General features: G+C 33.2%; 2 protein-coding genes across 3 annotated transcripts; one reads left to right on the top strand and one right to left on the bottom strand.

Annotated features, from left to right (window-relative positions):
• The first annotated feature begins 5,222 nt into the window (after positions 1–5,222).
• Positions 5,223–6,750, top strand: LOC125814734 (heat shock protein 81-1-like). Its single transcript, XM_049494196.1, has 4 exons — positions 5,223–5,345; positions 6,111–6,252; positions 6,597–6,637; positions 6,697–6,750. The coding sequence occupies exons 1-4, from the start codon at positions 5,223–5,225 to the stop codon at positions 6,748–6,750; spliced, it is 360 nt and encodes a 119-aa protein (XP_049350153.1).
• Positions 6,751–7,092: 342 nt separating this feature from the next.
• On the bottom strand, positions 7,093–12,477 carry LOC125814499 (uncharacterized). 2 transcript variants are annotated; one of them, XM_049493951.1, is made up of 4 exons: positions 12,296–12,477; positions 10,441–10,880; positions 8,361–10,223; positions 7,093–7,470 (listed from the first exon to the last, which is right to left on the bottom strand). In XM_049493951.1, exons 2-4 carry the CDS (start codon positions 10,788–10,790, stop codon positions 7,392–7,394), a joined length of 2,292 nt encoding a protein of 763 aa, XP_049349908.1. In that variant the 5' UTR covers positions 10,791–10,880; positions 12,296–12,477; the 3' UTR covers positions 7,093–7,391. The 2 variants fall into 2 exon arrangements, with proteins under 2 accessions (XP_049349908.1, XP_049349909.1); XM_049493952.1 differs by lacking the exon at positions 12,296–12,477 and adding an exon at positions 12,188–12,265.
• Positions 12,478–13,100: the final 623 nt, after the last annotated feature.

Below are 13,100 nucleotides of genomic sequence, written 5' to 3'. Positions count from 1 at the left end.
TTAATCTGTAATCAATATTGAGATTCTTTTTTAATCTTAGTGGAAAAGATTAAATGATATATATTGTTGATATATGAAAAAGTGAAAAGTATCCGATAAAATATATCTAAATGTCCACAAATTAGCTCGAAAACCACAATTATTAAATATATTCCTCCTTATATATCCAGACAACCTAGATTAAAAATATTGAATGAGAACTTCAATGATGATCAAAATCAGATTTTTAGGTTGTTAATTAATTAGTTCCAAGTATTTGGATCATGATTATCATAATTAAAAATTATTAAGACTAAAACTAAAATAAAATATTACTAGAAGCTGTCTGCCATATAAGGCTTAAGTGTAGGATTACAAGGCATGTCAAAAAGTGTCTTTGTTGATAAACATGTGTTTAAGAAAAGATTAAGTTGATAATCATGAGTTATTAAGAAAAAAATAATCAAAATACTAGTACGTGATTTTTCTAGTCAGTCTTAGTATTGGTGGACAGAGTGAAAAATAATAGATATTTCATAAAATTAATTGAGATGTACTAAAGCTCGCCTGGATAAAATATTATAAAAAACTATAATTACCATGTTATTATTAGTGAGACATTAACAACAACTTGACTATTTAAAATTTTTAATCATGCTTAATTAATAGACAATTATATGATATATTAATTGATAAAAAGTCATGATTCTCACTAGATTTTAGCAGATAATGGCATTCACGCCTTGAACAGTTTAATACAAATAAAATATGATTAGCACATGAATTAAGGATAAGCACAAATCTTCCAAACGTACTATCTTATCTAGGAGGAAAAAAAACTTAGGTATCATGCTTTATTTTTAATCAAAAGTCACAAATTTTAATCCTAAAAATGTAATTGTTTTTATTTGAAAGTGCCTTATTTCTAAAATAGACTTCATTATGTGAATTTGAAAATTAAATCTTAAATCACCACCACCAAAGACTATGGTAGGGTACTGATAAATACTTTTTTATTCTTAATTGAAGGTCTCAAATTTAAGTGCCAAAACTGAAATCAACTTTCATAGATTTTCTATTTTACCTCTAAAGTAATTTTTTTTTACACAAATCTAAATTAATCGAACCCAAAACATGAACCGACTCGAAATTCAAGTCACAACATGTGCATATGCATATGCAAATACTGCAACAACAACACTTGTGTCTGTGACCCTTTAGTATAAAGGAGCAAAATGTAGACAAACAATAATGTAGTTGTCCACGTTTTTATTTACGTAAATAAATGAGCTTTATACAAATGTTGTGTTTGGTATAGAGTTATACTAAGCGATGGTTTGGTTCGAACATAAGTTATGTCAGAATTATAATTAGAGTTGTCAAAACGAGCTTAGTCCATGGGATCGGCCCAACGTAACCTAATAGTTATTAGAGTTAGGGTGAGATAGGATTTTTCAAGCCCATTAAAACTAGGGCTTATAAGTCCGGCCCATATAAGCCCATGACCCTCGAGGCTTGATCGAGGTCGGGCAGGGGTCGGCCCATAGACCAAACTATTTATTTACGGATAACTTAGAGAAATTTCACTAGTGTATGAGCTAAATACTTAGTTGCCCGCTATGTTGTAATAGTACAAATCTTATAGGATTTTTGTGTGTCCAGTTACATACTCAAAATTAGGTTTAATTTGTTCTAGATACACTTTATCCAAGCGGATTCACATGTATCTAGAATACATTGACAAATCCCGCGCCCTCGCTTTCCTCCCATCTCGCTCGCCACTCTCTTATCTCGCTCGCGTATCTGAGATGCATCACACGAGATACATGTATCTCACATATCTAGTATCCTAGATACATGCTAATCACACTAGTTTTTTTGCTATTGTTATTGAAACAACACTATTGTTCGCCATATTTGATTTGAAAATCTTCACATTTTCTTGATGTCATGGAATTTTAAGTTTGAAAAAAAGGACTAGCCTGCCCTAGCCCATCAAATTCCTTGATCCGCAAGAATTAGACCGGGTGAGGCTCGACTGACACTTTTTGACAACTCTAGTTATAATACATCACTTGTAATACACATATATGATATTGAATATATTTTCAAGAAAAAGAGAATTATAAAGAGTGTAAGGTTATTTTTGGTATTTTTATTCCAACATAATTATTTCTACATAAAAAATAGTGCGAATTTTTATTTGGTGATTAATTTCTTTTCCCACCAACCAAATAATTTTTGACATTGAAAATATATATTAATCTTTTATTTTTAAGGTATCACATCAAACTTGATAAACAAGGGTTACATATTGTTATAAATCAGTATTTAATATGAAACGCTAAAAATATATACATTATCAATGCATAAAACATAAACTTATTTGCTTTTATTCTTATTTCATGTATAAATAATTTAATTATGGACTGATCTTTTTATTTAAACATCAAAACGTCTTTTATTTTAATAAATCATGAACTAGATCAGAATCATTCTCAATGAATTCTTAAAAACTTAAATAATAAATTAATCTTTAAATAACTTACATTCAAATGTGATTTATTTTGTTTGTTTATTCCTACATCTCCCCCACAAGAGAAAAATGGTCTTGCCCTTGGTTCATTGAGTCCATGCCTTAACAATCATGAAAAAAACATTATTATAATTTTCCATGTGAACTTTGTACTCTTAATTCCTTTTTTGGTTCTTGATTTGAATTTGCTTTTCTTAGAAAGCTGGTTGATATAGGAATTGAATTGTCTTTTGACGTTTTAAATCAATTCATATACGGTCTAAATCGATGAATAATTGAATTCTTAAACCTTTTTCAACCTTAGAAATAATATTTTATATTTATTAATTTGATGTATACATTCAATACGCGTAAAAATTTTCTATAAAAAATTGTGGGTCATATTATCATGTGAAATATTCTTTTGATAATTCTTGTACCTACTCAACCACCCCTTTTTCATGTTTGTCCAAAAAAATGCAAGTTAACTAATGTAAGTAGCATTCTCAATTAACTGTTTAAATCATTGAACTCATCTTCCCTTGACCACCAAACACTTTACTTCTCTTATTATTTTAAAATTTTAATAAATAAATTTACTATTCCTGACTATTTAAATTTTTAGGTTAGATAGTCACATATTTCAACATGTTAGCAATTTATGTAAAGGTTTTGTTCGAGTCTCACCGCTCTTTATCATAAGAAAAAAGAATTTTCACGTGGTTAATATATATATCATAAAAAAAAAATTAAATTTGCATTTGAGGAATTGTGTGAAATACATAATTAAGTAAATATAAGCGTTGTTATCTACCCTATCAGTTTAAACTCTTTGATGAGGTGATACACACACTTCATCGGTAGATAGAGGTCCTGAATTCAAGTCTCATCGCCATACATTTTTTTCTAAAAAAATTATATGTTTAACACATCATAAAGAATCAAGTTTACACGTAAGGAATCACGTGAGAAATATAATTATAAGTAATTATAATTGTATTATAAGTAAATATAAGTGTGCTATCTGTAACCGTCAACATTAGGTATTTCGAGTAAGAAAGCAAGGCCCAAGAAAGGTGCAATGAGAATAACAATGTAGAAAAGCCCAAACTAAGTCCAATAGAAAGAACAACAACTTTCACATATAGCAAACACAAAAATCATATTTGTATGTTATAACTATAGTTTGCATAATTGCGCTCCATAGCAAATTTTATGTTTGCTATGGCTATTTCGCTATACATATATACAAAAGAAGCAATTGTATAATTTGTTTCGGTATACATATACAAAAGAATCAATTGTATAATCTGTGTTTGTATAAAGCGAGAAAGAGAGAAAGACAAAAGAAAACTGGGCAGGGGGAGATCGTATTTGTATAATCATAAGTGTATAGGACGAAAATATATGCATTTGTATTTGTATATACAATTTTCTCTCGCTTTATACAAACACAAACGCAATGTATATATTTGTGTTTGTATAAAGTGAGAGAGGCGAGTGAGAGTGGCGAGCGAGATATGAGGGAGTGGCGAGCGAGATCTGGGAGAGGGGAGAGAGGGGAACGAAAATATATGTATATATACAATTTTCCCTCGCTTTATACAAACACAAACACATTTTTATACATTTGTGTTTGTATAAAAGCGAGAGAGGCGAGCGAGACTGCCCATCGAGATTCACTAGGGAGAGAGGCGACATAGCAACAGTTTGCTATGGGGTACAATTAAATCAAACAATGTTTATAGCATTTAATTTGAATTAATAATTTGCTATTATATATAATTTTCCCCAATAGAAATGTTGAGGAGAAGCAAGTCAGGCCCACTACTTTTTCAAGCATAGACCACTAAAAGTCCTATACTTAATAGAATTTTTTTTTAAAGTTTATTATACTAATGAATGTAAAGATTTTTCACCTAGAATGTGTAAAACGTTTTAAAGTGATGCGGGTCTAATTTCAAGAGACAACACTACTAGTAGTCTGAAACCTCAATAATCAATTATATATCGATAAAATAAAGGAGAAATATTGAATAGATAAGGAAACAAGCTTTGAGTCTTAGTGATTATAGTCATACAAAAACTAAAAAAGGATAACATTACTAGTAATTTGGGACCTCAATGTTCAATCGAATATCGATAAAACATAATTTTTTTTTAGATAGATAAGAAAACAAGTTCTAAATTTTAGTGACACGTTTAAATATCTCATCTTGATTTAAATGGACATGCAGTAATTTTACTTCATATTACTGAAGTTCAGTCATTTTTCCTTTTACACAAATCTCAATCAATATGATTGAAGTTCAAATAAAAATGTTTGAACTTCAACCATATAAAAATTCAAACATTCTACCTAAAGTTAGGCGTCGTCAAACCAAACTTCACACAACATAAATAATAATATTCACAATTTTTTTTACATTAAACACATAATAAACATATTCATCATTAAAAATTACTCTGTATGAATCAAGGGTAAAACAGTAAAAACACCCGAACAGAAATGTAGAGAAATCCAGATACGGCATATGCACAAAAATATTATTAATATTAATCGTCGCCTTCATATAAATACCTTATTAAATTTTCCATTTTATCATACTCAGAAAAGAAAAATAATATACAAAATTTTCTCTCTTCTTTGTTCAAATCTTCACTTTTTTTTTTGTTTAGAAAAAATCAAACATTTTAATTAGAGAGAAATACAATGGCAGATGTAGAAATGGGGGAAACTGAGATTTTTGCATTTCAAGCAGAAATAAACCAGCTATTGAGTTTAATTATCAATACTTTTTACACTAATAAGGAAATTTTCCTTCGTGAATTAATCAGCAATTCCTCTGATGTGAGTTTTAGTTTACGCAAATTATCCCGTAGAATACATGTGTTTGTTGTTCAATTTTATATGAGTTTAAATGTTTCTTTATGCACGCCAAAGTTGAAAGGTATAGATGTTAATTGAATACAAGTTAAATGATACGTTTGTATATTATCTCTAATTTGTTCTCAATTGATAACTAAACAATGTACATCAACACACCTCAAATTTGTCCTAATCATGTTAGGCATTCGATGCTGACCTGACATATAAATTTTAGAGGCTGTCGAGATAATTATTTTGTAGGTTCGAGTGTTTAATCCATATAGTAGAGACAAGTTGGAGTATATAGACGTACATTCTTAAAGTTGAAATGTTTAGTTGTAAATTGTAATTAAGATCAAGTTAAGGTGTCTATTTTATATATTATATTATTTAAAAAAAATTATGAGTTTATAATCATGTTAAAGTGTGATGTTTTTATTTATAAAGACGAATTTAGAATTTTAAATTTATAGGTTCTAACTTTTTTATCACGTTTAAAAGTTTTATACGTTCTAGATTCTAAAAGAGGCAACTCATTGGATATTGAATAAATTATCTATATTTGTTAAGTGGACTTTTTAATACAAATATAGAATATGCGCTAAAGCTATGGTTTTGTTCTGGTCCTATGCAAAAGCAAAGCTTCTTAATTAAGTCGTTGAGAGAGCGCACTTTTATTTATTTAATTATGTTCTAGTTTAATTTATCTGTTTGTTTTGAGTATAGTTTTGAATTTTATATGTGTAGGCATTGGGTAAAATTCGATTTGAGAGCTTGACTGATAAGAGTAAACTGGATGCACAGCCTGAGCTTTTCATTAGAATTGTTCCTGATAAGGTGAATAACACACTCTCCATCATCGACAGCGGTATCGGTATGACGAAATCAGGTATGACATGTATACATAGGCAATGTTGATCACCATTTGTCGAAAAATTATATTGTATATATGAAACAATGATGAACTTCTTGGCTTAGCCATCCTATATGTAGGCATGGATAGGATAGTCGGTGTGTATGAATTATCAACCGTAGGCGGATCTAGAGTTTCTATAATATGGGTGCATAGCAAGTAGGAATTGATTCCTGTTCGTTAGCTTGCGTTCAACCAAGTGCATTGTTTAGTTTTTTTTGGAGCATGAGTGTCGACAGATAATACTATGATAGTACTTTGGTGAATTGGCGTGTTGTGTTATGAGTAATTTGAAGAAATGGTTTATGTTCTGTTAATAGATTTGGTGAACAATCTGGGAACGAAGGAGTTCAAAAAAAATGTTTCTTTCCTTTTTTTTTGGCAACTCTTTTATTTCAACTTTTCACATAACATGTCTAGCAAGAAGACGATGGAGGCATAACGGGACAGCAGCATGAGCGCGTACATGTCTAGCAAGAAGACGATGGAGATTGACCAATATCTGCACATGCTTGTGCTACCATGTAAATTGATGTGTTTCTGATAGACCCTCAGCTCAAAGAACGATCAAAAGAGGCAGTAGCCGCAAGCAGAAACAACAAGAAGATAATAGGATAACCGCGGCCAAAGGAACAACATGCAGTTAACAGAAATCACAAACAAGAGATGGCAAAAGAGAGAAACCACACAGATATTTACGCACGAAACCTGTAAATTGAGGCACTTATAATGCCCCAAGCCAAAATATAAATTTCGGATAACAACTATGTCTAGGCCAGTTTGCATGCACCTCGACTAATCCACCGGGCATCGAAATTCTGTATAAAGCCTTTTCTTTTTCATTAACAAAGTATACTCTTTGACAATATCAAAATGCATTCACTTTTGACACTACTGTTATATCCTCTCTACCCTTTTATGTAATGCTTTTCTACAATTTTATTTCCAGTTCAAGGGAGAGGGACAACAATAAAACCGAAATGCGCGCCTTTTAAGCAACAAATTCTGGCTAATGAAGCCAACTACTAGAAGAGGATGACAGATGTTTCTATAATTGGACTCAAAATCTAACTAAAAGATTTAACTTAAAACTCGAACAGACAAGGTACCAAACATCACTCTGCGCCTTCGAGGTCTTCAGTTTCCAAGCCAGTGAGGAGTAGAGGATCCGATTCCTCGAACTTATTTACTTTCCTGTTTCAAGAAAATGAAACACTGTTCAGTCCTAGACAGCAATATTTGCAGACAGTGATACAAAAATTAAAAATTCGAAGTCTTTTCTGCCCGGGCAAAGACTTCGAGTATGGAAGAATGCAGTTCTTGAAACTTTAATATAGCAGAAACAATATACAACTTTATGATGAAATCAAAACATGCAAGAGTTATAATTACTGTGAAGTTCCCTTACTGAAATTCACTGTACAAAGAAATATAATTCAAGAGTAAAAGGGTAGAATATTTGAAAGCTATTTAGGGGAAGCTGAGTACAATAAACTTTTGCGGTGCGGCCCTTTCACGGACCTCATGCATAGCGGGAGCTTAGTGCACAGGCTGCCCTAGTTTCGTAGAAATCAAGTTGTAGGCTTCAAGTTCAATTTCAGACATTTATTCAGTCCTCACCTGTTGTGTACACATCTATGTTCCTCAGACTCTGGTGAAGGACCTGATATAGGTGCAGATCTAGAAGTTCGAATTTTTCAACACATAAATTTAGGTTTTGGCGTTATGGATGTGCAGATACGGGTGCAGGGATACGACCAATAAAAGTATAATACGACACATATAAGTATATATTATTCTTGCAGTTCTGCTTCGGAAACATTTCTTTTGAGCCGAGGGTCTATCAGAAACAACCTCTCTACCTCATATGTTTATTCGAAGTATCCCAATGGGGTAACGCCGTTGACTTCTTGGAAGAAAAGGTAATACCCTCCCCAGCCCCCACTTGAGGAATTACACTGGCAATGTCGTTGTTGACATATATAAGTATATATATTTTGATTGATTATAGTTATTGAACTAAAATCTAATAAGATTCAGCAGAAACATGATACATTCATCAGATAAGAGTTTAGTAAACTTACCCACATGTCTTCTTATTGTGACCTAGGCCCTTACACTTGCTACACTGCATCTGCCGTTTAACAATGTCAAAAGCATCGACCTTTTTCATCTTAGGTCGGCCAGGTGGACGTTTGCATGGCGGGGGAGTAATAATAACTGCCGCATCAACTTCGGCGCTTGCTGGATTTTCCAGATTAGGAATGGGGTTAATTGATTCAACGTATGTTACATGGTAACTCTCGGTTGTGAAGTATCTGGAACAATAATCATATGGACTCCTTCCTATGCATTCAAAAACAGCAATAGCATGGCAGCAAGGCATCCCATTCAATTGCCAACCTTTGCAACTACAATCCCATTGATCAATATCAACTACGTCAACAGACTCACCACGAACTTCAAATGTACTTCCATGCGAGGGTAACACATGAAGTGACCCTGCTTTTGAGGTTTCACTCTGAAGTTTTTCTTCCATCAATGGTGTCAATCTCGTAGCCCACTGACTGGACTCAACACGCCTAGTATAGATCAATTCCATTATCTTCCCTCGTAATACATCAACCATTTGAGTTATCGGCAGCTCATTCACCTCCATCACCCAATCATAAAAAGGCTGTCCAAAATTTGATGTCAAGTGGCCATACCTTGCCCCACCAAAAAGGGCATTTGCCCAATGATCGGGCTCACTTCGAGTGACCCAATCGTATGCATCAGGTGAGATTGCTCTTATATTCTCAGCACAACGTTCAAAACTCTCAAGTGTTGGGGCACAAGCAGCAGTATATAAATCTTGGATCATAAGACGTCTAGCTTCGTGAGAAAACTGTCCTTGCAAATCATTATTCAATTTTTCTGCAAGATAGCGCAGGCAATAACCATGGTGACACTCTTCATTAAATATCTCATGCAATGACTCTCTTATGCCCCTTTGGAAATCACAAACAAATGTTATTGGACAAGTCAGGACAGTAGATTTAAGTTCCGAAAGAAACCAATGCCAGTTGTCATTCGTCTCCTCATCTACAACCGCAAAGGCTAAAGGAAAGACACCATCATTCCCATCCACACCTACGGCGGCCAATAGTGTTCCTTGATATTTTGCATAGAGAAGAGTGCTGTCAAGGAACAGAAGAGCGCGACAACCTTGTCGAAAACCAGCTATTGAGGCATGAAACGAGATAAATAAACGATGGAAGCTTGAGTCATCCTTTGCATAAACTATAGCAACACTACCTGGATTAGTTTCTTTAATTTTCTCACATAGTAAAGGTAACTGACTGTATGCCTCTCTGTAAGAACCTTGAAGCTGCTCCCTTGCCTTCTCTTTCGCACGTCTTGCCTGAGAGTAGTTCAACTGAATGCCATATTCACGTTCAATATCATTTGCAATATCCTTAGGTTTGTAATTGGGAGCAACCTTCAACTTTTCCTTTATTATATTTCCCATCCATCCCCTTGTGGACCGGTACCCAGCTTTTACTGCAGCTCCATCACATGTATGCTTCGGGTTCATCGTCTTAATACATATTAGCTCGGTGGTAGGCAACTTTGATGCATATATTGACCAAGCACAACCTTCTGACTTGCATTTAGCAGTTACTCTGCGACTTTCATTTTTCTTGTATTTATAAGTGAATCCATGGGCAATAGAGTACTTATGCAGAGCTTCACGGAATTCAGAAAAGCTGTTAAATCTTTGGCCCACGCCAGTAATGGCATTCTCCCACTGCATAGCTGCTTTGCGATGCTTCTCATCATTGCTACTCGGATAAACACCTGGGGGGCTAATTTCAACAGGTGCTTGAAACAGATCATCAGGATGGATCATATCCATGGGTATAACAGGAGTATGTTCAGGCTCGGATACGTTGGTCCTGCTTGACCTTCAAAGTTAAACAAGTCATAGAGAAATTTAAGTCATCAACAAACAAATATAGCAAAACAAAGCGCTCCCTGGAACACATTGAGTATAAAAACCTACTACAATCCGAAGAAATAGAAACTTAGAATGCTAGGATTCAAGGAAATACCCAAGGTGTGACAAATGCAATGAGAAAACAAAAGAAGCAAACTGAACTGAATCTAAAGAGAAGTAAATACCTACTGCCAGTCACATTCGGAGTACTTAGAGCAACACCTTCTTCTGCAATTATAAACACCTCTACTTGTTCAGAATCCTTGAAGAAGTTGATCATACGCTTGAGGTCCTTATCTTTAGATATTGTGATGAGTGTCTTCTTATTCCCAGGGAGAAAATACTTGATGGTCATTCCATCAGTGCCACACTCGAAGTTTTCCGCTACTTCTTGCTTAAAATCATTCAGAAGTGTCTGGTTATCGAGGTCTAGTGCATATGCCTCTCCGCCAACATATGTCAAAGATCCATCTTCATTGTTGGCAACAAACTCCCCTCCAGATTGACATATAGCAATTATTTTCTTGGAGGCCATCACTAGGCCGGCCAAAAAACTTCACCCAAATAAACTGCACCAGCTAAACGGATATTCCTTTGTCACACAGCCCAAAATATGATATTGCAACTGCAAATAGAAAAATCCCAATTCAATTACTAAAGTTGAAGTCGTTTGAACGTTGAGAAGCAATAGGCAAGTAACCATAGGCACAATCAATCAGGAAAAGTTTAAAGCTAAAAACAAAGAACCCCAGAAGAAAATTTTGTTATGCAGAGGCAGATGATGGATGCACCAGCAAAGATAAATGAATGGGACCATGAAAATCAAGCTACATTCCCAACCTGATAAATAAAGTTCAACTCTTTGGAATGTTAAGAGGGTATAATCAAGTCAACAAAATAATAAGCTTACACAAGGCACATGCTATCTTCCACCAGCATGTATACTGAGTAACTCTGTCCATCATCAAGGCTCAGACAGATGGAAAGAAAATCACCTAGTGTTTTTGCGGAATTGAACCTAAGACCTCATGGTTCTCAGCCTACTTCGTTGACCACTAGGCCACACCCTTGATCGCACAACAACAAAAACAATATAGCCACTATAATCCCTCAGGTGAGGTTTGGGGAGGAGAGTGTATGCATACCTTTCCCCTATCTTATGGAGATAAAGAGACGGTTTCTGATAGACCCTCGACTCATCCTTTGGGTGCACAAATAAAATTTAATTCTTTGGAATGTGAAGAAGCCATAATCAAGTCACCAAAAGCATAATTAAGCTAAAAACAAAAACCCCAGATGAAAATTTGTTAAATGGGACCATGAAAATCAACCTACATTCCCTATTAAACAGATAAAGCTCAAATCTTTGGACTATTAAGAAGCACTAATCAAGTACATACAGGCATAATCAAACAGGGAAAGTTCAAAGCCAAAAACAAAAACAAAAAAAGACTAATAAAATAACACTTGATCAAGAATACCAATCAACATAAAAAAAAAAAAACTTATTCTGAAACTTGAAAAAGACTAGTGAAAAAACAATAAATACGGGCTCATGAAAATCAAGCTACATTTCCAATATAACAACTAAAGTTTCAATCTTTGGAATATCAAGAAGGGATAATCAAGTAAACCAGGAGCATAATTAAGCTTAAAACAAAAACCCCATAAGAAAATTTGCTTAACAGAACCATGAAACTCAACCTACATTCCCAATTAAACAGATAAAGTTCAATTCTTTGAACTATTAGGTAGTAGTAATCAAGTAACCACAGGTATAAAACAAAACCAAAAAACAAACTTAATCAAGAATACCAATCAACATAAAAACAAAAAAAAACAATAAGAAAATCAAATAACACTTAATCAAGATTAAAAAAAATAAAAATCTGAAGCAATAAAAGTGCAAAAACAACAACATGGGTTCATCACCTAGTACTTGGTCAACGTTAATTCAAGAAAATTCATGAGACAATGTGAAATTCTTTTAACAAGAATTGATAAATACTCAAATGGGATTTTAGTAATTTTTTGTTTTACCTCTTAACAAGAGAGAAAGATTTGCATGAAAATAGAGAGAGAGATTTCCATTAAACTCTTTGGAGATGTGAATGGCGTCTACTTTGGCACTTGAGGTTGAGAGAGATGAACGTAATTAACCCTAAAAACATTTTTATTGACCACTTTAGCCCTCAATCTTGGAAGAAAATGTCAAACTTCCCCCTTTTCTTATTGGCTAACTTATTTGTCTCAATAAAATATGGAGAAATAATGTTTTTTTTTTTTTTTTTTGTCTATATGTTATTGGTAATTCTTTTGGTTATTGTGATATATGACTCTGTATATTTTATCTTAACAAATCGAAATGATTTTTTGTTAAAAATTTCGATTATCAAATTATTTGTCGTTTTTATTATTTATTTGAGCCGAAGATTTTTTAGAAACACTCTCTCTACTTCTACGAGGTAATGGTAAAGTCTGTGTAACACTCTATCCTCTCAAGACTCCAGTTTGTGAGATTTCACTAGATATATTGTTGTTGTAGTTGTTTCATTTTTTATTATTTTCTTTATTATTGTATGTCATTTTTCGTACTTAATTTCAATATGTTTTATTTAAGTCGTATGATTATCTAAGACAGTCTATTTGCCTTCATAGACAGGAATAACACTGGACACATATCACCTTCTTTAGATTAATTTATTAAATTACATTGATTTGATTATTTTGTTGTTACTCGAAAATGTGACATTCATGTAGAAAATGTGTTTTTTATTTAGCATATTGTAAATATGTATTATCATAAAATATGAAGTAATGATACAAATTTAATCAGGAGCATGAA

This window comes from Solanum verrucosum, unplaced genomic scaffold (assembly GCF_900185275.1).
Source record: "Solanum verrucosum unplaced genomic scaffold, falcon-dt-bn FXZP01000268.1, whole genome shotgun sequence".
Lineage (NCBI taxonomy): Eukaryota > Viridiplantae > Streptophyta > Magnoliopsida > Solanales > Solanaceae > Solanum > Solanum verrucosum.
Note: the sequence above shows the minus strand (reverse complement) of the source record. Positions and strands in the feature narration are given on the sequence as shown.